This window comes from Brienomyrus brachyistius, unplaced genomic scaffold (genome assembly GCF_023856365.1).
Source record: "Brienomyrus brachyistius isolate T26 unplaced genomic scaffold, BBRACH_0.4 scaffold84, whole genome shotgun sequence".
Lineage (NCBI taxonomy): Eukaryota > Metazoa > Chordata > Actinopteri > Osteoglossiformes > Mormyridae > Brienomyrus > Brienomyrus brachyistius.
The window spans coordinates 273,938-299,974 of NW_026042359.1; the positions used below are offsets into that span (position 1 = coordinate 273,938).

Sequence of the window (26,037 nt, forward strand, 5' to 3'; positions counted from 1 at the left end):
TTAAATTAGGAATTACATTACTTCAAATAGTATAAGAAATAAATTCACGTCCAAATAGCAAAAAAAAAAGCAAAACAGAAGCAGATATACTCCCCACACTAGGTGTTACCATCTATATCCAGCTGTGTGCCGTTCCCAAACAGCATCTCCCCACGCTGGGTGTTACCATCTACATCCAGCTGTGTGCCGTTCCCAAACAGCATCTCCCCACGCTGGGTGTTACCGTCTATAACCAGCTGTGTGCCGTTCCCAAACAGCATCTCCCCACGCTGGGTGTTACCATCTATATCCAGCTGTGTGCCGTTCCCAAACAGCATCTCCCCACGCTGGGTGTTACCATCTATATCCAGCTGTGTGCCGTTCCCAAACAGCATCTCCCCACGCTGGGTGTTACCGTCTATAACCAGCTGTGTGCCGTTCCCAAACAGCATCTCCCCACGCTGGGTGTTACCATCTATATCCAGCTGTGTGCCGTTCCCAAACAGCATCTCCCCACACTGGGTGTTATCATCTATATCCAGCTGTGTGTCGTTCCCAAACAGCATCTCCCCACACATGGCCACGGCGCAGTAGTAAGTCCCAGCATCGGAGAGGCTGAGGTTCCCCTTGGGGAGGCTGTAGACGCAGCTCCGTGTAGGAGATCCAGCCTCAGGGCTCTTCTCACACTCATCACTGCTGTTTCCGTGGCTGTAAATGACTCCAGGAAGGGATTCTCCTGATCCATGTCTGTTAGGAGAAAGCGCCGTAGCTTTCACTCCTACAATCTAGTTATGTTGGAGAAAGCGCCGTAGCTTTCACTCCTACAATCTCCTGTGTGAGGAAGCGCCGCAGCTTACCACTCACACACTTCCACTTCTAGGACCCAGGAATAATCGAGACAGCACACGTCTTTCTGTTTTACTTGCGCAAGGGTGCCCACTTCAGGTGCAACAGACAGTATCTGCGCCTCTGTTGAGTGTCACACCGGACAGTCCCTTGGCTTCTTTATTTATAGGGTAGGGGAGGGGTTACATGGGTCTTGTCTTTAACTAGTCAATGCTGTGTGAGGCCTCCGTGAAACAGGGTTAATACAAAGCATTACATATCTCAAGGTGGGCCCCCTGCTATGTTGACAGAATCTGTTTCCTTTCTCAAGGTCTCTTATTCCTGCGTCACAATCTGGTAGGCCCCTGTGAGGACATCTTGTCTGCAACCCTTTCTGGGCCATGGGTTAGTTGTTAAGGGTTGCACGTGCACATATAGGAGGATAATAATATGATAAAATACACAGATACACTCTAACAGTCCCTCCTGTTTATCATGTTAATTATACATTTGCTGTGATATAAAAAGAGACAAGGGTGTAGCATCTCTAAACTTCGGGACTGGGCCATGCCGGTGAGGATTTCGGCCCGTCCATCATGGTGCGTCATGCATCCACCCCTGCTCCTCTTCATCTGCATCTGTTTCCATGTTTTGGGTGAGGGACAAAAACATATTCTCCTGGGCTCGGAAAGCAGAGCTCAGGGCAGAATTAATCATTATACGAAAACAAGGTATCACTGTGATACAACAACAGAAGAACATCACAAAGAATGCAAAAAATGGTATACTCAATTTGAGTAATATGGACCACCAAGCCCCGGTAGTGAACCAGGACATCCAATAGTCGTTCTGCGTCCTTGTGTCGGTGGTCATAGCAATTTGCAAGTCCTTCAGCCTTTGCATTGCCTTAGTCATGTTGGGTGAATGCACATTGTCAGGAATGTATGTACAACAGGTTTGGTTCAACAGCACGCACACTCCTCCTTGCGCTGCAGTGAGGAGATCTAGCGTCATGCGATTCTGTATCACCATTTGCCTGGTTATATCTAGTTCTTCATTTTGTTGTTGATCTATGATAACAGAGGCGTTCATGAAAAGACCTAGCCTATAGGCTAGGGTTTCAGTACGGAGTAGCAACTTTCCAACACCCACATTGGGAAAGAGGGAGAGCGTCACTTTCCCTCCTGTGGTCCAGAGTTTTTGGTCTACGGGGACATCTGTTCCCCACACACTGTCATGTGGTTCAACCGAGACGTGTCGTTTCTCACGCGAGTTCTGTTCTTGGGGTACTATTACAAACGTATGGTCTGATACAAAGATGGGTGTGCATACTCCGAACCAATTGGGCGGCAACACAAAATATGCTCTATTTCCGCATAGCCAGGCCACTCCTTGCACCCAGTAAGTACCATTGCTGGGGTCTGACAACCTGCTTGGGGCGCCTTCTCCTGAAATGAATATCTGATTACAATTTGTGGTGTTCCCCATAAGGCGAGTACCGTTCATTTGATTAAAACATATAGTGTGATTAAAAGTTGCTGGGTCGCGATTCATTAGAACAGAAAAGGGGAACGTAACATTGGTTTTTGTCACATTGTAATCTATCCAAAATAATCGGTCACATGTGCCATTGCGTAGGCCGGGAGCATATGTGTCTGTGTCATTTATCTTTATGCCAGAATGTTGATATCCGACCCCACCGAATGAAGAAGCACACTTAGCTTGTGATATGTTCATGGTAGCCCCATATAGGGTCGGTCCTTCGCTGTGGTGTGGCATGACAGAACAAACGTAGCAGTTAGTCAAATTCTTATTGGATACCACATCATATACATATCGATACCAATAGTTCCGTAGGAATGGATGGGTTTCGTCTCCTTTTATGCTAGTGAGGTGCACTCCGTCCGGAGTCCACCTTTTCTTCTCCTGCACCTCAGTGTCTGGTACCAGCCATAGAATCAACATTACCATAAGACAGAAAAGACTTCCCAATATTCCCTTAGCCCACCACGGACACCCTACCAGAGCCATCCTAAAGGAGTACAGTTCAGCTGTTTTCTTCACCGGGTTGAGACAACGAAAACCTATTGTTTCTTCGTGCCTTTGTAGCGGACTTCCACTGTTACTCCGCGAATGAGGCATCTGGTAAGGGTTGAATGAGCTTACAGTGGCTCTTGTGGATCCAGGAAGGTCTTTCCGCGATTTTCAAGGCTGTTGGTGTCGTCAGGAGGACTTGGTATGGCCCGTCCCACCGAGGTGAGGTCCAGTCTTTCCTTTGTAGTACTCTTATCAGCACCCAATCCCCAGGCTTCACCGTCTCCTGTAAAGTAGACACAGACGCTTCTGGCAGATTGCCAGGGTGCTGGGTGTTATTCTCATCCACAGTTTTACTAATGCTAAGCATTCTGGCCACGGTCTGCCTGTTTCTTCCATAGTTTTTCTCAATCTATTTTTTACTGTCCCGTTTGTTCTTTCCACCAAACCTGCACTTTGCGGATGATATGCACAGTGATTTTTTAATACAAAACCCAATGTTTGTGAGCATAAATCTAGCACCTTGTTCACAAAATGAGATCCGTTATCTGACCGTATTACTTCCGGTATTCCATATGTGGGGAAGAAATGGGACACCAGACACTTGGCCACTGTGACTGCATCACAGTGTTTTACTGGGTATATCTCCACCCACTTTGAAAAAGTGTCTATTATCACTAGGCAGTATTTCACTCCCTGTGACCATGTTAATTCCACAAAGTCCATATGTATTGCCTGAAACGGTTGTGTAGGGTTAGGGAATTGGCCTCGTTTGGGTCTTAGATTGCCCTGCGCATTATGTTTACAACATATAAGGCATGCTCTACAGTAGTTTTTTGCAAAATTGGAAAAATTTATAGTGTAAAAATGTTGTTGTATTATATGTACCATCCCTCCTGTTGAGACATGGGTTACCCCATGACTCACAACCGCGGCGGTTTTATACAGGCTGCGGGGTAAGATAGGTTTTCCGTCTAATTTGAATAGGTCTTTCTCTTGTGTGGCTCCTCGCGAAATCCACTTGTCTTTCTCTGACGTAGGAGCTTGTTGTTGTGCATCATATAGTACATCTTGTTCTATAAGGAATAACCCCTTCTCTGTTTTTTCTGGCGTTTGCTGGGCTGCTGCCTTTGCGGCTTGGTCAGCAAACGCATTGCCTTTCGTTTCCTCTGAATTATCAGTCTGGTGTGCTTTGCATTTACATAACGCGAGTGTCTTTGGTTTTTGTACAACGTCTAACAATCGAAGTAGAAGTGCTGCGTGTGTCAAGGTTGTTCCTTGGGAGCTTTTAAATCCTCTATTTTTCCATACTGCTGCATAGTGGTGTACTGCAGAAAACACGTATTGACTGTCCGTATATATTGTAATTTGTTGCCCTTCATATATCTCGCAGGCTCTGATAACAGCGTATAATTCTGCTGCTTGGGCTGAGCATGTGGATGGTAAGGCTCCTGCCTCTATTACTTTGTCTTTAGTCACAACTGCGTATCCAACCTTATTTTCCCCGTATCTGTCTTTGGCTGCAGAGCCATCGACAAATAAGGTTATGGCGCTTGGAATTGGAGTTAGTGCAATATCAGCGCGAGGTTTTGTCTGTTCCTGTATTTCTGTTTTGCATACGCCACTATTTGATCTCCTCGGGCTACGAATGTTGCTTCTGGTTTAGTTTTTTTTAGCTTTCTGAGCGTGTTGGGCATACTCAACGGCTTGCTGCACTGTACCTGTGTTTTGATGGACCCAGTATTTATCAATATACTTCTTTATTTCAGGTTTTAACCCTGCTAGGAAAGCCCGTTTTAATTGTTGTTATTACACCCCGTTCTCGTCCTCCCCATGAGGAATCCCAGAGTTTGTCCTGAACAACGGGCGTACCCTGTCCAAGAAATCCTCTGGCTCTTCGCCTTCCTTTTGCTTACATTGGGCTATTCTCCCGTAATCAACTCGTCTTGTAAATGTTGTTTCTAGTCTCTGTCTCAAGTCGCCCAATGCTTGTTGTAATTGTGGGTCATCGTGACCGAGGGGCAAATTGTTTGCTCCTTGTCCAGTAAAGTCTCCAGCCACCCGGCCCCATTTATGATTAAGTAATTGTCTAAAACAGCGGAACAGCTCTCTTCCATTTAGGTGAAAACTGACCTGCAACTCAGTCATGGCGGACCAGAATTCAGGTACTCCATCCTCTATGGGTGGAATGCCTTTTAGGGCAGCAGCCCTATCTTCCGCTGTCCAGGGGCGGTATACTAATATTGTTGCTGGTGAGGCTTGGCCTCCTTCGCCAGGGGCTATACGGGGGTTTGCAACTTCTACCATGGGAGCAAGCAGTTCAGATTCATCCTCGGAATCCGAACGGTACCATTGTGTTTTTTTTATTCTCGGGATTTATTCGCATTCGTAAATGCGGGTCTGTCGCTCTCGTTTGGTGTGGCCTTGCACTCCCTCCTTCAGCTCCCCGCACAGCAGGAAGTGGGGGGTCTGGCATGTTATGCTATGGTGGGGGATGCTGTAGTACTGGTGGGCCGTCCGCTGGTGTCTGCGGGGGAGCAGACGGCGGTGTTTCCTCGTCTATGTTAACAAGGGCCGCTTGCAGCGTCTCCTTTTTCTTTTCCTGTTTCTTTTTTCTGGCTATATCACGGAGTTTGCTTTGTTCTAACCAAACATCGGATAAGACATATTCTCGTCTTTTCTGTACTTTGTCCTTGCCTGTACAGCGGCCGGACATCATTTCTAATTTCAATTCTGTCTGTAATCTCAGAATATTTTCTGTACTCAGGGTTCCTGAAAACCCATGCTTTTTCCGCCATTTTTGGTTGCTTATTATTCCTGCCCCCTCCTTATACCTTTCCATGAATTTCTCATCACCCGCTAATTCTACCTTGCTTTGACTTTGCCCCATTTTTTTTTTATATACAAAAAATAATAACCCCTAAGTGCAAGTCCCTGGCATGAGACCTCGGGAGGACACTGGCACGGCCTTCTACTGTCCTCTAAAGAGACAGCGGTGTCAGTTTTCAGGGGTGAAACCCGTCCTTTTTCCCTTGGTCACCAGTATGTTGTTGCACCTAGGTCGGGTGTATGGGGCCGCTGATGCCCTCTCACTCACACCCGCTTTCCCTGCTGCAGCGTCGTGCTTCTCACATGGTCCTTCCTTTATGACGAAGTGGTTCTAGTTCTTGTCCGGGGACCCGTCAGGCGCCAGCCCAGCCGTCCGGGAACAGTTCTAACCACCGGCCTGTGGCGAATTCACGTCGCAGGTCTTTCACTCACTCCCTATGAGCGAGACTGTCGACAGCTTTCGGTGTCGTTCGTCGGCGGACTGGTCGGCGCCCTCTGGTATCTCTCTCCGGATCCGGCTCGAAGGACCAATTTATGTTAGGAGAAAGCGCCGTAGCTTTCACTCCTACAATCTAGTTATGTTGGAGAAAGCGCCGTAGCTTTCACTCCTACAATCTAGTTATGTTGGAGAAAGCGCCGTAGCTTTCACTCCTACAATCTCCTGTGTGAGGAAGCGCCGCAGCTTACCACTCACACACTTCCACTTCTAGGACCCAGGAATAATCGAGACAGCACACGTCTTTCTGTTTTACTTGCGCAAGGGTGCCCACTTCAGGTGCAACAGACAGTATCTGCGCCTCTGTTGAGTGTCACACCGGACAGTCCCTTGGCTTCTTTATTTATAGGGTAGGGGAGGGGTTACATGGGTCTTGTCTTTAAACTAGTCAATGCTGTGTGAGGCCTCCGTGAAACAGGGTTAATACAAAGCATTACATATCTCAAGGTGGGCCCCCTGCTATGTTGACAGAATCTGTTTCCTTTCTCAAGGTCTCTTATTCCTGTGTCACAATCTGGTAGGCCCCTGTGAGGACATCTTGTCTGCAACCCTTTCTGGGCCATGGGTTAGTTGTTAAGGGTTGCACGTACACATATAGGAGGATAATAATATGATAAAATACACAGATACACTCTAACAATGTCTGAACCAGTAAACACTGTGTTCTCCTGCACAGCTCCCAGTCTCTATCGTACACTGCAGACTCACAGAGTCTGTGTCAGACACAGTGTCAGACACAGGCTGCTGTACCACAGTCTTGCTGTTGGAGTCTTTACCTGAAAAGCAAAATGTTGATGATGACAGCGCTTTGAGAGTCACAATGGAAAACACAGATCCTGAAAAATATTTCTTGCCGATTTTAGAAATATTTTGGAATGGATGTCATGTTGTTCTATCCATCCATAAAATAAGTAACTTCTTGGAGAATAGTTGACATTCTTGTCTCTTTTTGTTGTATAACTATTTATTAGTATATATTCAGTAACACTTTACATTAACTGCACCTACATTATACATTTACAATGCATTCATATAACATTCATAATCACCATGTAATTCGTATACCTTAATATCCTAACATACCTTAACAGCTTTAATATACATTGATAACATTATATGATAACAAAGATTATATTATAACTGTAACACTGGCCCAAGAAGTGGAACGGAGATCTAGATTTGCACGCAGCCAGAAGTTTTATTGGCAGCACTAGTACGTAGCAATGAAAGGGGCTAAGCGAGGAGAATGGTCGAGGGGCAGAAGCATGTGTCCGAAGCCGAAAGAGGAACAAACACGGGACACGACAACACAGGGAAAGAGTACCAGGAGAAGCCGGTCTCAGCGGGGCAAGAGGTTCAGGTTCGGGAACGGGTCTGGGAAGAGGAAGAGGAACAGACAAGGTAAGTACACTGGGCGGACGGAACAGGTAGGAAGCAACGGGTAGACGATAGACAATAGATTGCTCGGTATGGCTCAATAGCATGGCTCAATACTTCGCAATGTCCTGATGGAGCTCAGTGCTTAAATCCATTCCGTCATTAAGCGTTCTACGGAGCACCTGGCTGGTCCCGCCCATGTGGGCGTGATCGAGACGGGCTATTCGGTGGGTTCCGCCTGCATGGGCATGACAATAACAAACATTATATGATAAGAACAAACATTATAATTGTATAATCATATGTTTCATGTTAGTGCATGAAGGTAGATGAATTTAATTAATTTCAATGTAAAGAAATGAAGTGTGTAAAGTGTATTTTATATTTTCATGACTATCAATATCCCTCTGGCTTATGTTGACCATTTTGTTTGTCTATTTTTTAAACATTAAATAAGAAGTGTGCACCGCAAAAGGAATTACTTGGTTTCATGCGGTTTCTACTATTTATTTTCTTGTGTGTTGAAAGGAAAGTTTTTCCTTTCTACCATAGCACTACAGCAAAAAGCAAGACATCATGGCAAATGCAATTATGCTTTATTCAAATAAACATGATTACATTTATTATTATATTACAGTTGATTAGCATAATATCTTCAAAGGTTTCATGATTTAATCTGCAATCGTCTGGCCTGAAATCTTTTCCTGCTACACTGAAAACTCTCTCAGCCTGTGCAGAGAAAGCTGCAGCCAAAGGGTTGGCATCCTCTGATAAACATGGTTGGCTCAGGTATCGGTGACATTATGTGAAGCTTTCATGGCAGGAATAGGCACTAGTTTGACTTTTGATGCAGGAAAAGTGTTTGGGACGTTTCTTAGGTTAGAAACTGCAGTCACTGCAGCCAACACTGACTTTTAAGGAGAGACACTCAGCTCTTCCTATGAGCAGATCCACCATGGTGCACAAAATGACAGTATAATTATTGTTTTAGGTGACACTTCAAATGTTGCATTATTTCATTCTGAATAAAATTATAATAGTGATACACAACAATGTTAATGTGCTTATGTGTAATTCATATTTAAATATTTGGCTGTATAGCTAAAAGCTATATTGTAGCTATATGTACTGTATGTATATGAATTTATTTGAATTCAAATACGTATTCATTCTGCTTCCTTAAATTCAAAAATGAATTGTAATTCTGCATCCTGTTTTCAACAGTGATTCAACTTTATTTCAGATGAACAAAATTAATTGAAATTTAAGGTCCATTCTCAAACCAGTTCTGAATGGTGCATATCCGACTCTTATATTATAGCATGTCTTTCTGAGACAATATACAATGACTGTTGAGTTAAAAAATTTTAAGAATATATTTTCTTTGTCGCCTAAGACTTTTACGCAGTAATATATATATCAACTCAAAACTGAAATGTAAACATTTTCCTTTAATTTATTTGAAAGAGGCTGCAATGTGTAACATTTTTCCAAATCTGAAGATTCCATATGGCTGAAGATTTCTGACAGCAAGCAAAATGTAACAAACTGTGAAATAATGTGATGCAGCGCATGTTCATGTATAAATGTAACAAACTGTATAATGATGTGATGCAGTGCATGTTCATGTATAAATGTAACATCAGGAGGGGTCCAACACATAACTGTATACACATAACTAAATCCACTTCACACAAGTAAGATGATACTTAATGCCTCCTATTAATTTGTATTCTTGTATACTTATTTTTACATATTTCAGCTATTTATGCGTGTAATAATAATAAAAAGTTTATAATTCTAATTGGAAAGCTTTTATAAATGTTTTTGTTTAATGCTGTATATAGAAAAACATTCAAGGACCAATGCTCGCAATCTACATCAACTATGTTGGTTAATTTTATATTGACACAGAGCTCAACTGTCAAAAATGTTTGTCAAAGGACAATATTATTGACACTTTAATAAAGCAAATATGAAAATAGTTGGAATCTCATTTATCTGTGATTATGACAAAGGTTCCATTTCCAAATGCGATTTCATTATAGAACAGAGCAGCGCAATAATACACTGCAGAATCTGACGGCTCCACGTTAGAAATAGTGAGGTTAAAACTCCCCTCTGCATTCAGTAAGGAGTAACGTTTTATGTTTTTATATTCCTTGTAAAATTCACCAGGTACGTAGAGAAGTGCTTTCGCGATGAGCTGGGGCTTCTGACCAGCAGCTTGCTAAAACCAAACTGCAAAAGAAATATCTTCTGGACGGAAGCATGTCAGGGTCACACTGTCTCCATGCTGGACCCTCATCAGGTAGCTGGGCTGAACAACATCCACAGCCAGTGAAGTGTCTGGAAAAAGAGAGAAACACAAATGAATAAACAAACAAACAAATAAATAAATATCATAATAATAATCAGAATACCTATTACATATGATGAAGATTAAATGGCCAAATACTTATTACACTAATCACATCGTACAGGATATATAAAAATCCCCCCAAAATATGATTTAATAGTATAGAACCCTACTAATGAAAATGAGAAGACCAAAGAGTCTGAACATCTTTGCGGTTCCACTGTTTAGAATAAACTGCTCTGCTGCTAAGTGAGAGATCATGGTCGTGGTCGGGATGAAAGGGCAGGAAACAGAGAGGAACAAGACACACATCAGGCTGATCTGATTGGCTGTTCACATGGGAACTTACGTAATAGTGAAAAAGCATCCTAATGTGCACTTATGTATTTGTACATAAGAAAAAACAGAAAGAATAAAATATAAGAAAAAAAGGAATCTTTTCTAATGTCTTACCTGCCTCTGCAGGCATCTGCTGTAATGTCCTCACATGCTGCATTCATGTCAGACAGCAGGGCCATCTGAGCATGTGGCTAGCGATCGTAAGCCTTCTAACTCCATGCTGAGCAGAGCCCCTCGATCGGGTTAAGGAATGGGGAGTAGGGGTCCATGATGTTCTTTCATTGTCAGAAATTGCACCACTGTACTGTGCCCAGTCAATACATGCTTGGCAAATTAAGGTTCATGAGATGCACCTATGTAATATTACAAAAAAATCTTGAGGAAATGCAGAGTTCTGGAGGAGATTCTCATACTGTAGATGATGGCATGTGTTTATGTGCCATACTGAAGAAACTGTACAAATTGCTAGACATAAAACACAGGACTGGCAACTTTCAGCAGAAAATAGATGGTACGTTTTAACACCTTGATAAAAAACTTAAAATCCATAGTATGTGGGACAACCTTACAGAACCTTTAGTAGTCATTGTTCAGAACATTAACACGGATTAAAAACAATTACTATGAAAGTGCATTATTCAGTTAAGTTGTCCTTTTGTGAAGAGAAAAACTGTCTTTGAAAAAGCGAAACAATAGAACTAAGCTGCTGCGTTGGCGCCCCCTCGTGGTGAATTGAGGATAGTTCTGTCTGAACCAGCTCAGCAGGAGATTTGGTGTCAGCTGTCGTGACAAACTTCCTGCTTAGTGAAGGAATCTAGCGGTTTGAAGGGCAGACATAAATAAATAGACGGTATGTACTTTTGATATATTGAGAGTCAGCCGAGACACATTTGGGGATGGCAAGAGGTTCAATATTTATTAACTTATCAGCTCCGGGAACAACGCACAAACACTCAACTTCCCTCTCTTGCCTTCTTCTACTTCCCTCCAACTATATGCTACTACTGCCATCTAATGGTTGAATCCAAGCTACTACAGTATTGCACAACATGCAACCCCGGAGGATGGTAGAGACACAGAAGGCAACGTACTGTACGGGGTTTATTGTTGGGAACACGCAAACAGGACTGGAATCAGCAAGTACAATCGAGTCCAAAAGCCAGTTCTACAGGTGGCATGCGAGACGCAGGACAAGTACAAGGGAGAGGTCCGGGTGGATCAGGATGGGATGGGATGGGATGGCAGCAAAGCAGGCAGATGGACCGGATCGGGGTAGACAGGAGGAAGACCGCCCTGTACTTCTTATGAAAACCCTCAACAGTACCTTGCATATAATGCAGCGCCAAGCAGAACTAAACAGGGAGTTGACGTAACTCAGGTGTGGCTGCTGCCGCTGCATTCTCCCGAGGGGGGCGTGACAATACAATGAATAATGAACATCTTTAAATCGGTAAAATACGATTTACGGATATATCATTATTCGTACGCCATAATTATTTAGAAATTTGACCGACATTTTCTGACCAATAATTGTACATTTTGCTCGATTAACCCTCTCTTACCTGATAATTTCAAGTGCGCTCTCATCTCCACTGCTGTCAGTGTATAATTCTCCTCAAGTCCCTCGGCCACGTCGCGCGAGCTGGAGGCATGTTTGGCGAGTCAGATTATCATGAGAAGGAAGAGATACATTGTGTTGTTCATATGTCATTGAAGAGACCTTGTTTCATGAACAATGAACTTTTATTTAACCATCAACATCTTCCATGCAAACCCACAACCTGCTCTGTGCCGTCGGTCTCCCTACCCCTTGTCTTTACCTCCTCCCAACCCTCCAGGTCTCTCTGCTGGTCACCAAAGGTACTGCACTACATATCAACACATCCCCCTTTCTTTAAAGCAGAGAACAAACATGCCTTAACATACCAAAATATTATATTGGCATTGTCAACGTCAGTATTCCCATTTTCATCATATCATTACTGTTTTTTTTTTTACATTTCACAATGCTTTCAAATAACACAAAACTCTTTAAAAAAAATAAACGCCCTAATTTTCACACCCTGCCAGCTAACAGCTCGTTCTAAGGCAATAACCGACACCATTGCTGCCTTTATTTGTAAAAATATCCAGCCTTACGGTGTAATAGATAACTGCTCCACATCTTGGAGCTGAGGTATCACATACCACATAGGAAGTTTTTCACCAGGAAATGAATCCCTGTTCTGTATGACAAAGTGAGACCGATAGCTGAGTGCCTAAAGAGCCGCAGTAACATATGATGTGATAGTCACTGCACACTACATAAAAGTCTTTATTCCTGAGCATGTGTTACTGCATTACCGAAACTGAATGTTTGGTGTACAAAACGGAGACGGGTTTTTTTTCTTCAATGAAGTTGATTGTAATGAAAGTTTTTATCCGTGTTTTGTTGCAATGTCTTAGCAAGTTCACCTCTTTTTCCGTCCATGGAATTTTCAATGTGGTGATGTAATCCATCTAGCAAGTTCAAATTGCCCAGCTGTCTTGGCCGCTTTTGGGACAGGTGTGCACCACAAAGTTGTTGTTGAAAGTGATTACAGTTGATCTTTTTCTGCGGAGAGGAGATGCTTGAACAGGGTCAGTCAGAAATGCCCTTTATTGACATGTTCTTTAGGGTGCTTGTGGCAAGTGCTACAAGATGACCGACCTTGAAAGTGGTGACACCTTTGCTGTGATGGTCATACCTCCACATTCCTGGGGACTGGAGGAGGTATGTGGTATGGATTGTGCTTAATGTCATCCCTCTTTGCAGTTTATCTGCATTTCCCTGTTACAGTACTTGATGAGATGGTGTGTTTGATATTTCACTCAGGTGTGTCAAGAAGTGGAAATTTTGAAAAAAACCACGGCACAAGAACGTTGTGGGCTTCTCCCATTCTTTTGAAGACGATCTGTTCATGTATATTTTCATGGAGTTGTGCAGTAGGCAGGTGAGTCCCTGACTTTTATAGACGTCTTACTAAGGCAAAGACTTTGTGATGGATCAGGCTGCCCCTGTTTCTCCCTGCCCAGACACTTGGTGACATCCTGAAAGCTCGCGGGACTCTGATTGACCCCGAAGTCCGCTATTACATTCAACAGCTGATATCGGGGATAAAACACATCTACCGGCAATATTATGTCCATAGGGAAATCTAGTTCGATATGTGTACATGCACTCACGCTTTACTCAATTCTCTGTTTAATAATGCTGGCATTTCACATGGCATTGCGAGTGTAGCTCGTCTGGATTTCTGTGTAGTGTTCATTTATCAATTTGGTAAAGTCTGCAGTTTGGCAAAGTATTTGAGTCTATCCTTAATGCAAATTTGTTTGTCTTTCAGAAAACTTATTTGTCAGTGACAAAATGAAACTGAAAATCGGGGATTTTGGACTGGCGGTCAAGCTGGAGCCGAGGGAGAAGTAGGTGTTTTTTGCAGAATTCCTGGCTAAGCTTTCAAATTTGTTTATACAGCAAGCTAAAGCACATGTGCGCTTAACGTTTTCCATTTGTGTGTGTTGTAGAAAAGTGTGTGGTACTCCATGTTACATGGCTCCAGAAGTGTGGAAACGAGACGGCCATGGAACGGAAGCAGAAGTCTGGGCACTGGGCTGTGTCATGTACGTATACCCTATCAACCCTCCTCCCGGCCAAAGATCAGCATGGCTAATAAAATCTGTCTAACATTTTAAGAAGACATGCGTCTAACATACATAAATATGTTTTTTTTTTCTACTTGAAATAGAAAAGAAAAATGAATACTGGCACACAGTTGAGAGGAATTGCTCTTTTGGAAGCACAGCATTTTTATGTCAAATGTGAAAGACCTCAAACACCTTTGCTGCCTTTCTTACTACAGGTACCAGCTTCTGGTTGGGGAAATCCCATTCGATCACGACGATCGCTGTGAAATGATAAAGAACATCAAAGAAGCTAAATTTATTCTACCCCAGAACCTCGGTATTGAAGCTGGGAAACTGATGGGCAAAATATTTCAAATCGACCCACGGGATCGCCCGTCACCGCAGAATATCCGTGGCCACAAGTTCTTCACAAAGGTTGGTCCACTTGCAAACTGGTGGGATGTGGATGATTAGCTGGTCTGCTGAGGTCACTGGTATTTACCCTTCCTATAAAATTACAGTAACAAAAGATGGATGGATGGATGGATGGATGGATGTATGGGATTGGTTTGCTTAACTGATGCATGTTAAACCAACACCCTAGGGTTTCACTCCAAAGGCACTGCCAGCTAGTAGCTGTGATAAAGCGCCGCAGCTTAAAGCAGTAAATCGATTTGTGAAGATTTTCAACTGGTTCATGCACCTGCTACAAGCTGTAGAGGAAGTACTGAGTAAGTGCAGTGAAGCCCTACCATTGAGTACCTCCCCCAACTTCCTGTTCACGCCAGTTCCAGCTTTATGGATAGGGATGAAAAATGGAAAGACATACACAGAAAATAAAATGCACAACCAAACATAAAATACACATTAACTGAATCTGTGAGCTTCAGTTTTATACCCTTAGTTTCTCTGATTAAAACTAGATTTAAATTCCTCTTTAACCAATTTACCCTATTTTAGGTTTAGTTACTGTATGTTTAGACTTTCATAGCTAAATTTAGAATCAATAACCAATTATGTCAAGATTAAATTGTAATTGGCCGTAGATTAGACTTAGGGATGTTTTTAGATTTAGGTTCACCAGTTCCAATATGTTTTTTGATTACCCTTCTTAGTCCAACTCCACTCAGGTGAAGAAAGGGTAAGTATATAACAACTTAAATGAAATACAAATTAGTTACGTAAACTGCATAAAACAATTTAACAGTCCTACCACAAATCCGGTAGTTAAATGAATATGAGTTGTCAACACAAGAATCGGTTTAGTTCCTTGGGTGACTCACCATCGACATCCAACGATATTCGAATGCAGCTCCAGGAAGTTTAGGTTCCCGCTAAAAGGACCTGACCTGCGTAAGCAAACAGGTATTATAATACACTACAATATTTACTATATCAGTCACTCTGTCTAATCATTACAGTTATAATTAATCAAATATATGACACTATATCAAAGAAAATACTTTTACACATTACACATACACATGTCCTTTTTTTTGGAGGGGGTGGATCAGGGGGGAGGGATTTTTTTTTTTATTTGATTGATTGTTTGAACTTTCAAATATGTAAGAAAATACATATTTGAAAATACATACCGAAGAGAGCAGACCTACTTAGTACGCCTCCTCAGTTCTTCCAGTTTGTTGCGTTTCAAATATATTAAATGTAAGAAAGTACAAGAATGTAAATTCCTTGATCCATGTGCATCTCATAAATGCCTTCCTAACCATGGATTTGGATACTGATGTTTCATTCGTGAATATAAAAATGATACTATTTGAAACCAATATTCTGTTTGTCATTTCCATTCTAAATGAACAACCAAGATTTTAAAATATATATCTAGAAAGAACGTGTATTAAAACATGTTGAAACACGAGGAATTTACAAAATGCAAATCTACAAACAAGTACGAGAACCAATTTTTTTTTTAAGTGGGCTAATCAACAAATAACCTTTCTTTAACAGGTACTCCGGAGAGATAAGTATTAGTTACCTTTCTTTTACAGCATAAAGAATTGTACATTCACTTCAATACCGAAATGTATTGAATTATATAATACACTCAAAATACACATATTTCTAAACCAAATTACTAAATTGTGCCTCTTTACTGCACACACGTTTAGCGAATAAGGAAAATGTACCTCTGGTCAAAATGTGCTCACGCGGCTGCTCCGTGCCTCATGGGTGACTAGTAGCAGGAAAAAACGTTCAGCCATCACAACCAATGTTGTCTCGCTCTCTGAATATTTCTTTAATATTTCGGTGTATCTCCAAAAGAAAAAACCTTTTGCTCTTTGTAATACAGCTTGTTCACCGTCTAAGAAAACTACGTGACTACATTTTTTCAGGCAACCTGGAAAAACCGGAATATTCCTGTTCTTCACTTATGAGAGGGCGTGGCTTCACTCAAGCCAATTGAGTTTAACCTCTTAAATCCCAGATGGTTTTAACTACACTATTTTTCTGCATAAAACGCATGTTACATATTCAACTGTGTCTTTCTCATCTCTTTAGTGTTGTGTCTGTCTTTATTTGAAAAATGTGCATCGTTAATGTGTTTGGCACTCTCCTAAACGTCAATAACCAGAGACAGACAAATGGGAGTAAAAGACAAACAAAAAAAGTATCAAAATGACAGTGTTGCATTTTTTTAACACAGAAAGAGTCATTTCAGCTTTACTGCCACCTATGAGTTAATGGCTGCCAGTGTTTGTGTTAAAAGTGTCTGCAAATAAGTTTAACTCCGGTATCTTACTGAAAACGCGCCGCCTTCTTGCCTGCTGTCATTCCGCTAAGATATAGGCGACTCTGGTAAGTAACAGGTAAAGTTGTCGTTTAAAGTAATGCAAATGTGCATTGCCGGTTAGTAATTGTTTTACTATATCACGTTATGTCATTTATAGTTGTAGTACAGTGCATTCTGAATCCATCCTAACTAGCCATCTAGCTCATGTGAACATGAAGCAGTACCGCCTTCCAGCTTGGTTTTGCAGAGGGGTTGGTTGCAAATGCAAACAATCCCTTAATGTCCGTGTGTTGTGTTCAGATGTGAAAATAAAAGATAACTGTCAAATTCACTGTTTATGTCCTATTATACAAGATAGCACTGTAAAATAATTTGCTATGCATATGGATGCCCTGCATTGGTGCTGGGATCCAGCGGGCCCCAACGGAAATCTCGCGGGAGCGGGCGGCTAAAAATAGACAGCGGATCCCAAGATTATTGGCAGGATGGAGAATGTAACTGATGTAATTTATTTTGTGTTATATATTCGTGTTTGTTCTGAGCCATTGTATTAAGTTGTGATGTTCAGCTAGTTTGAATGTATTTCTTTGAAATTGGGTTCAGGGTTATCTTTTGTTTTTAAGCTGATCTTGTTTGTTTATAATGATATTTAAACATTTGTTGTATCAATTTGGTTATTGTTTTTTTTAATAACTGCAGATATTTGCACATTTGATTAGTTTTTGGGCTCAGTTTACATTTTTTCGTGATTTTTTGTTGAATTTGTTTTATTTATTCAGTTCTTGTTCTGCTGGAATAAGAATTGAATGCATATAAACTTATTTAATCATACAGTATATCCGTTAATGGATCTGCGGGTGCGGGCGGGATTGGACAGAAATATTGCGGGGGCGGGTGGGAGTGACAGAGACAGCCTGTGAGAGCGGGTTAAAAAAAAAACAGTCCTGCGCAGGGCTTTAACACTAGCGTTTGTTTTTAGTTCTTGATGCCCCCAGTCGGTAGCCCATGTATGTAAATATGTGGGTAGGATAACGGTTAAACCCCCCGATTCCCATGCAGCATTTGATCACAATTGATTGCATTCATGCTGGGAGGAGTCATCCTGTCTTAGCAGAGTCTCTGCTGAAGCTGTGTGTCAGCTTATTCTCCAGGTCTGACTAGTTTTTGTGTCGCTCCCCACACTTCTGTCACAGTAGATAGTCCTGACTCCCATGCGGCTTAATTAATGAAGCGGCTCTTTCCTTGCATCTAATAAATGTAGCAGCTATTTACTTGCATCTCTCACAGAAGCAGATGCTCCCTTACATTTGATCTACTACAGTTTTTTATAAGGTGTTTCCTTTGCTTTTGTCAGCCCTAATTCCCAAGTTTCTTTTGCAGTTTTTCCTGATATCTCTGCCACAGCTTCAGCTTCATTTTTTGCAGCCTCTCCTACACTGTCTGCTCTGGCTGCATCTTTGGCTCCTTCAACCTCCCTCCTATAGCTCCTGCTGCAGCCAAAGCCCCCACAGCTACACCCACTATTCCTACTACTGCTCCTACACCTAATGCCCCAACCGCCTCAGCTTCTGCAGCTGCTGCCCCAAATGCCCCAGCTCACTCTCTCTTTCTCGTCTCTTGATCTCAGACTCCTCTGCTTTCTCTCCCCTCTCCTCCATCTCTTCTTTTGTCTTTTTTCACCTCCATCGCTATAGCGTCTGCTATTACCTGGAGTGATTTATTTGTGTAATGACAGGGAATCCTTATTCCCTGGCCTGCTATGTAGTTCAATGGGTTGTTTGAGCAGCTTAAAAGTTGACACCCTTCCAGTCATGGAAGAAGGCTGGACTTTGGTCTGTCTCACCTCTTTGTTTTAGGGTTTTATTTTATCCTTGACTTTTGGTGTATCCTGCTTGTGTCTTGTTTTTTCTGTGATAGCATAACATGGCACAGGCAAGGAAAAGAGTATAAAGTCTATATTCCTAGTATTTCGGTTTTGATTTTTTGTCAAGTGAAAGTCTTTATGACCATATATATGTGTGAGTAATTTGGTGATTATTGGTGGCTGTTTTGGTAATATGATGAAGACTGATGAAGTACCAGTACAGACTCTGTTTTGGAAAGGGGGGGGGGGGGGGGGTTAATTGACGGAGGCTGCTACATTCACTCACCTGGAGATAATGAGACTGAGGATTTAATGGGAATTCTGTCTTTTATCACGTGTGTATCTTCCTGGTCAGGATTGCGATGTTGATTGCTGTGTAGACTTTCTTATTGGTGCCGTGCTGTGATGAGCTGGAATGATTTATTGCTTTGAGAGCGTAACCTACCTTATTTCACGTGTGCTGTGCTGTTTTATCAGACGCCCTTAGTGTATGCGGGGTAATTGTGTGCTGCGAGGCATCCAACGTGAGCCCATTGATTAATGAAATAATTGAATAATAAAGTATTGTTATCGCCTCAGTTTCCCTGATTCTGAGTGGAGTATTCTGACCTACTGGACAAGACCGGGGTATAATTAAAGGTGGTGGCAGCTTAACCTGTTGTTTACTGAGGTTTAAATATCGCCCTCTAGTGGCAAGGAAAATCTATTACAGTACATTTAGTCACGTTAAGCCTTTTCCTTATAACATTTACATTTACAGTATTTGGCAGACACCCTTAGCCAGAGTGACTTACATAAGTGCTTCAAGATGCTGCGATGAATTTTTCCGATACTAGCTCAATAAGGACCCAAGCTATGAATACCATCTATCCGAACACTGTTAAGAAAGTGCAACAATTTTTTTTTTTTTGTACATATACACACACACACTAGCATTTTATATTTTTTTTGTCAAGTGAAAGTATTTATGACCAGATATGTGTGTAAGAATTTTGGTGTCGCTATTTTGGTACATTAGACCACATTAACCCTTTTCACATTAAGCGTTTTAGAATGTCCCCAAATAAGATGACGGAACAGAAAGTGGAAACGCTACTGCTTTGAAAAAGTCTACTGCTTAGAAAAATTTAAATAATTCCGTTACATAAAATGCACAGAAGGCTCGTGCATGTGAACAGGAACCTTCATTCCCAATAACATGTGAAACAGCGACCCTGAAGTCACACATTACGATGGTCACAAAATACGATGCAACACCTGTAAGGAGCTACCCAGCTCCGCCTGGACCCTTTGGAAATGCCAGACGGCGTTTTGGCCAGAGCGCACCGCGTACATTCTTTGTTGCTCTCCGATTTTCATTCTGCTTCATATACGTATCTGCTGCTCAGCGGTCGCCCATCTTCTCGGCACGAGCGGGGTGACGCTGCTACACCCCCTGCTGACCGAGACAAGCCAAGAAATATGAGCGCAGGACCAGTGTCACCGACAGAGCGGTATCACCACCATCCTGCGTAAAATGTCAACGTAGATAATGTGAGAATCCTCAGCACTACAGCTAAATATACGTTGGGACCTCATTCAGACCGTGCATGTGATATACACGTATGCTATACTTACACACTCAGTTTTCTGGCACAGAAAGGGAGGCAGGACGCCAGGAAACAGGAAAATGCAGGGTTTAATTAAAGCGAAAAGGAATGAACAAGCAGCAAACACAGATTGACAATATAATGACTAGTCTGGGGAAACAAACTGAAACGGGAACTAAATACATTGAACTAATGACAGGAATGAACATGTGGAATCCACACGGGGTAGATGAGGGGGCGTGGCCACATGGGAGGATCCGATGAGTGGGGAATGATACTTTCCCTCACAAAACGAATATGAAATTCTCTATTCTACTTTAAACAGGTGTCAGCTGAGGCCCAGCACTGTTTCAAAGTAAGAGATTTTTGTTGATCGTTTAATGATTAACAGTACTATAGTGCTTTTGAATACCAGTGATTGTTATGGCATCTGCTGCCAGGAAGGGTCTCAAGGCACTGGGTCCAGTGTATAACCACCCCTTTTCTTCCAAATATAACCTTTTTCTGTTGCTGTGCTGTATTTGGTGCCAGTTAATCTTTGTCAAGAAGATACACACACTGGCCACACAGTTGCAGCACATTTGTCTGCTGTACCCTCATGACCCTGGGGGCGGCATGGTGGTGCAGTGGTTAGCACTGTCGCCTCCCACCTCTGGGACCCAGGTTCGAGTCTCCGCCTGGGTTACATGTGTGTGGAGTTTGCATGTTCTCCCCATGTTGTCGTGGGGTTTCCTCCAGGTACTCCGGTTTCCCCCCACAGTCCAAAAACATGCTGAGGCTAATTGGAGTTACTAAATTGCCCGTAGGTGTGTATGTGTGAGTGAATGGTGTGTGAGTGTGCCCTGCGATGGGCTGGGCCCCCATCCTGGGTTGTTCCCTGCCTCGTGCCCATTGATTCCGGGATAGGCTCTGGACCCCCTGCGACCCAGTAAGAAAAGCAGTTTGGAAAATGGATGGATGGATGTACAAATGAATTAAATTATTTTGGAAAATGAACAACAGAGAATGAAAAGGTATTATCTGCATTTTACTGTGGTGGCTAGTGAACATGCGCTCATAGCCATGTGATCAAATCTGGCCAAACCTGGCAGCTTCCCATGATTGTCAATCAGATCTGAATCTGCTGCTCTGGATGATAACAGGCCAGAGGATCTTTAGCCAGAGTCATTTTGCATTTATGGTTGATCTATGCAGGGACCAAGTGAGTTCAATGCAATGCAAAAACATGAACATTACATTTTAAGAGCCATATAGACATTCAAAATGATGATCTTTAAGGCTGCAAGCCATTATCACTGAAACATCACTGCGCTTTTCAGTGAGTTGTGGCTCCTTTGCTCAGTGCCGAGATGGAGGGGGGCACTCAGGAGCACCTTGATGGGAGAACTTCAGGACTGGGGCTCCACAGGCTGACCCCAAAGGGCCCTGCTGTCCCTCAGAGCCGGGAAATGCTGAACGTGGCCCCTGCTCTCAGTCCATGAGCTGGGCACACACAGCATATGTCGCGTGAAACATACATGTACATAAACACACATGTGGTGTTAAACACTTATGTGCATAAACATACACGTCATGTTAAACATACATATAAGCTCCTAAATATTCTGATATTATGACAGCTGATATTTGGAGAGGCAATCTCACCTCCTCTGTCCATGAAGTCCTGCGCTCTGACTGGGAGGCTCACTCTGAATTTCAGTTTGGGCTGGATATTTCTCCCCACAGGCAACAGCCTGCAGGGCCCAGAGAGGAGGCAGTGCCACCAACTGGCAAAACAGAGGTATGGCAGAGATGAAAGGTGCATCAAATCTTACAGCAGTCCTGACCAGTCGTGAAGGTCATTAAATATTAAGTGTGTATTTCTCAGAAACTGGAATGGAAATTTCACTTGAACTGCTTAATTACACAGGTATCGCACAGGCTGGGGCGGTGTTATAAATGTTAGGGAAACACACACACAGAGACACACATAGATATCAATACATTTGTATTCATATCTTTATGGGGACTCATTTCTATTGGCAAAACCCTAATCCTAACTATGACAACCTTAACCCCTACCCAGCCCTAACCTTAACCATAAGTAATACGGGACTTTTGGTATTTTAGTTCATCAATTGCATGGACAGACTTTTTATAACATTGAGTTTTCCATTGTGGGAACTGGAAAAATGTCCTCACAAGGTCAAAGTAACAGGTTTTCTCTCTCTCTCTCTCTCTCTCACACACACACACACACAGTCTACTTAAAAGCTGAACTTACCTGTTAAATTACATTGGGACAGCTGACAGAATATTGATATTCTCAGAAACAGCACCTTAATCATTCTAGTAAAATGTCAAACAGTTTGGTGTCTGGGTGCTATGTGACCCAGATCATAACTGTAATACTCCTGTGTCCTGACATGCAGACACTCACAGCACGGCATCTGTGCAGGGGGCTGATGACAGCCATTGGCAGCTGATGATGGACACACTGCAGGCTGCAGAGAGCAGCTCGCCCACACAGCGATGGATCCGAGCAGCAGCTGGTGGCGTGTGCGGTGCCCGATATGAACCTGCACATGCAGCAGACACTTTTACAACATGTGGTTAGAGGTGAGACAACACAGATCACAGGCGTATCAAACCTTTGCAGTTCGTCCAGTTTGTGCAGCACTGTTGCGCCCCCTGTTGCTTGGAGGACTGGATGCGGTTGAGTAATGCTCCCTTTTCCACTCTCTGGTGCATATGTTAAGTATTGGTTAGGGGTCTGGTCGCAGTAACACAGGTAGGAAACTGAGTCAACTTTTTTTTTATTTGAACTAATAGGTGTTAGTGAAACGCATGACGTAATATGCTACTGGAAAAACATTGATAAAGCAGATAAAACAACAGCGGCAAATGGACACACTCACTGCAGTCTTCTGTTTTCTTGCATGACCTCCTGCAGCAAGAGGACCCCTCTGTCGGAGGGTCAGTTTCAACCTTCCCTAGCAGCTCACTGCTGCCATCTACAGGTGGGAAGAGTCTTTAATGAATTAATTTATATAACAATCAATTCAGCTGCACAGTTTCACAAAAAAAATAAAAAATTTAAACATACAGCAGGCAGAAACGGGTACAGAAGATCTTCTGGCCGATTCTTCCACTGAGGAAAGATGTTGTCGAAGCAGCATGTTCTCCCTGCGCAGCAAACAGCAGTAAATAGTGGCATTACTCGTGATTTGTGTATTCAGATACCATCCTTCACCCCAAAATCTGCCGATATTATACTTTGCCTTTTTTTTTTCGAGTGAATAACAAAATAAAATAAATCACATAAGCAGGTTCAGCTAAGCTCATAATGACCGATCCCAGGAACCAAACCTGAGCAGTTGCCAACACACCGCGGAGCCAATTTAGACTCACCAGTCAACCTATCCTGCACGCTTTTGGATTGTGGGAGGAAACTGGAGCCCCTGGCAAAAACCCCCACGCACATGGGGAGAGTGTGCAAACTCCACACAGAGAGGACCCAGGACCAAACCCAGAACCTTCTTCTTGTGAGGCAGAAGCACTAACCACCATGCTGCCCACGATCATTACATCGCATGTACAGTAATAATGCTGAGAGTTGCTTCTCCTTAATTACACTGCAGAGACGTAAACTGTGCCTTATTGGCCCTTAAGCTCATAATCTCTCGATTTTCCTTTGAGAAGAGGCTTGGTCAGGCACCTGACAACTTGTTGCAACAGTCTCCTACAGTATGTATTCCATACCTATTATATCAGCCATTAATGCCACATACGAGTAGAATTCTGCATACACTGTTATGGTCCATATAAATAACTAGATAATTTTCAATAATTAAAAATAAGAACCATATAGTATATAGTGTTGGCATGGTGGCCTCCCATTTCCAGGTATACAGGCCACTCGAACCCCAGCCATGTTCTGTGTGTGTGTGTGCCTCTGTGCCTGTCTGTATAGACTTTGCATGTCATGAATACATCACATTAGAGATGGATTTATACCAAAATTTTGACTTTGATACTGATACCAGCTTTGGGATCTTTCTATTAAAATTAAATCAATAATGTAAAATATTCCCATTTAAAAGTTATGTTGCCTTGAAATAAACAGGTTGATTTATCAATTGGGGTGGCATGGTGGTGCAGTGGTTAGCACTCTTGCCTCACACCTCTGGGACCTGGGTTCGAGTCTCCGCCTGGGTCACATGTGTGTGGAGTTTGCATGTTTTACCCATGGTGTCGTGGGGTTTCCTCCGGGTACTCTGGTTTCCCCGCATGGTCCAAAAACATGCTGAGGCTAATTGGAGTTGCTAAATTGCCCGTAGGAATGCATGTGAGAGTGAGTGTGCCCTGCAATGGGCTGGCCCCCCATCCCGGGTTGTTACCTGCCTCGTGCCCATTGCTTCCGGGATAGGCTCCGGATCCCCCGCGACCCAGTAGGATAAGTTTGGGAAATGGATGGATAGATGGATATACAGACAAATTAAGTAGGTTTTTACATATATAATGACAGCATGCAGTTTTTAAAAGATAGCAAAATTCTTCTTGTGTGCATCCATCCATCACTTTTGTTATTCACAATGTTCAGAGATCGCATTGTGAGGGCAACTTATGCTCCTCCCTCCACTCAAAGTCAGCTATTTGTGAAATAAGAGACAGAACATTTGAATTCACAGCTTGTCTTTTTGCTCCTTTCTCCACCTTGAAGCCCCTTTCTGGGTTAATTTGGTGATTTGCATATCTTTTCAAGCATGTAAATGCACTGTCACAAAAATAGCACTTAAATGCTGCAAACTTGACATCTCAAAATGTTGAAAGAACAGTTGCTCATTACAATGAACTTACTTTGACATTGAGACATTGACATTCATGATCATGAAATAAAAAGCTTGCTGTCAGAGGTAGGGGAAGAAGATGTGTAATTGTATTTCAGACAGCTGTACAATTTTAAAATAGTGTCTATAGCAATGTTTACATATTCTTTAGTGTCAGGTTCGCCGCGGGCGCTGGGGAGCGGGTGATCGCTTAGGCAGGCAGAGGGAGCACCTGCTCGGGAGCCGCGGGCAGAGGGAGCGCCTGCTCGGGCTGCGCTGGAGCCGCGGGCAGAGGAGGCGGCGGCTCGAGCTTCGTAGCAGGGCTGGTCCACCTCTGGGAGCCTTGTATGGCCGGCTCGTCCATTACCCTCCAATAAAGTCCCTGGAGGGTGAAGTATCGATTCGCGAGGGCCGCGTGCGTAACTGGAACCACCAGCGGAGGCGCAGCGGTTGCAGCTGGCAGAGGAGAAGGGAGTGCCTCGGGCTGGGCGGCTGCAGGCGGCGGGACCTCCAGGTCCCGCACAGGAGAGACGGGCGTGGCCCCTTTAAGGGTGCAGGGCACCCGCGGGATAGCGTCCCGCACCACTCTGGCCCCTCTATTAGCCAGCCTCTCGGGCCGGAAGTAATACCGCTCGAGGGGTGGCTGCAGCTCCTCGGTGACCGGCTCCCGTTCATGGAGCAGGAGGAGTTCCTCCTCCTACTTGCTCCCAAAGCCTGACGAGAGAGGAAGCTCCCAGGCTGATCGTCGGCTCATCGGGTCTCCTTCTCCTCTGCTTTCTCTTCTTGTGGTCCGTCATTCTGTAAGGATCGCCGGTTAACGGGTGCGGCGAACAGGTAGACAGACGGGCAGGAAACAGGCAAGGCAGGCAGGCAGGATACGGGGAAAAACGGGGATTTATTTCGGTAACGGGGACTTGGAAACATCTGACGCAGACTAACATCAGTGACAGACCAGGAACCAATGCAAGACACGGACTGAAATACACAAGGCTGGGCAAACATAATCAGACACAGCTGGGTACGATCAGGGAAGCACACGTGGATAATCAGGGGGCGTGGCACACATGAGGATCGTACGAGCTGGGCGTGACAACTTAGTAAGTCTTGTCAGTTCTCCTTATGAGATATTCAGCTCGTGCGT

At 43.2% G+C, this 26,037-nt stretch overlaps 1 protein-coding gene and 1 long non-coding RNA gene across 9 annotated transcripts; both read right to left on the minus strand.

Moving 5' to 3' along the window:
- Nucleotides 1-6,407: 6,407 nt before the first annotated feature.
- LOC125727021 (uncharacterized) lies at nt 6,408-16,323 on the minus strand. Of its 8 annotated transcripts, none has more exons than XR_007388510.1 (5): nt 16,031-16,323; nt 15,167-15,232; nt 14,636-14,677; nt 14,269-14,390; nt 6,408-14,164 (listed from the first exon to the last, which is right to left on the minus strand). It is a non-coding gene; the product is annotated as an uncharacterized LOC125727021 (long non-coding RNA). The 8 variants fall into 8 exon arrangements; XR_007388511.1 differs by having other exon boundaries at nt 6,408-11,880; nt 12,693-14,390; XR_007388508.1 differs by having other exon boundaries at nt 6,408-11,880; nt 12,046-14,390.
- Nucleotides 16,324-21,396: 5,073 nt separating this feature from the next.
- LOC125727008 (uncharacterized) lies at nt 21,397-25,693 on the minus strand. The gene is made up of 7 exons (XM_049003559.1): nt 25,598-25,693; nt 25,405-25,545; nt 23,174-23,253; nt 22,986-23,014; nt 22,719-22,809; nt 22,508-22,646; nt 21,397-21,854 (listed from the first exon to the last, which is right to left on the minus strand). Exons 1-7 carry the CDS (start codon nt 25,691-25,693, stop codon nt 21,729-21,731), a joined length of 702 nt encoding a protein of 233 aa, XP_048859516.1. The 3' UTR covers nt 21,397-21,728.
- Nucleotides 25,694-26,037: the final 344 nt, after the last annotated feature.

Excerpts from the sequence above, each read along its gene's own strand:
- LOC125727008 (XM_049003559.1), bottom strand. The coding sequence starts at position 25,693 with ATGACGGACCACAAGAAGAGAAAGCAGAGGAGAAGGAGACCCGATGAG. Across the intron at positions 25,546-25,597 it reads TCGTCAGGCTTTGGGAGCAA|CTGCAGCCACCCCTCGAGCG; the intron begins GTAGGAGGAGGA and ends GTCACCGAGGAG. Across the intron at positions 22,647-22,718 it reads AAACTGGACGAACTGCAAAG|GTTCATATCGGGCACCGCAC; the intron begins GTTTGATACGCC and ends CTGCATGTGCAG.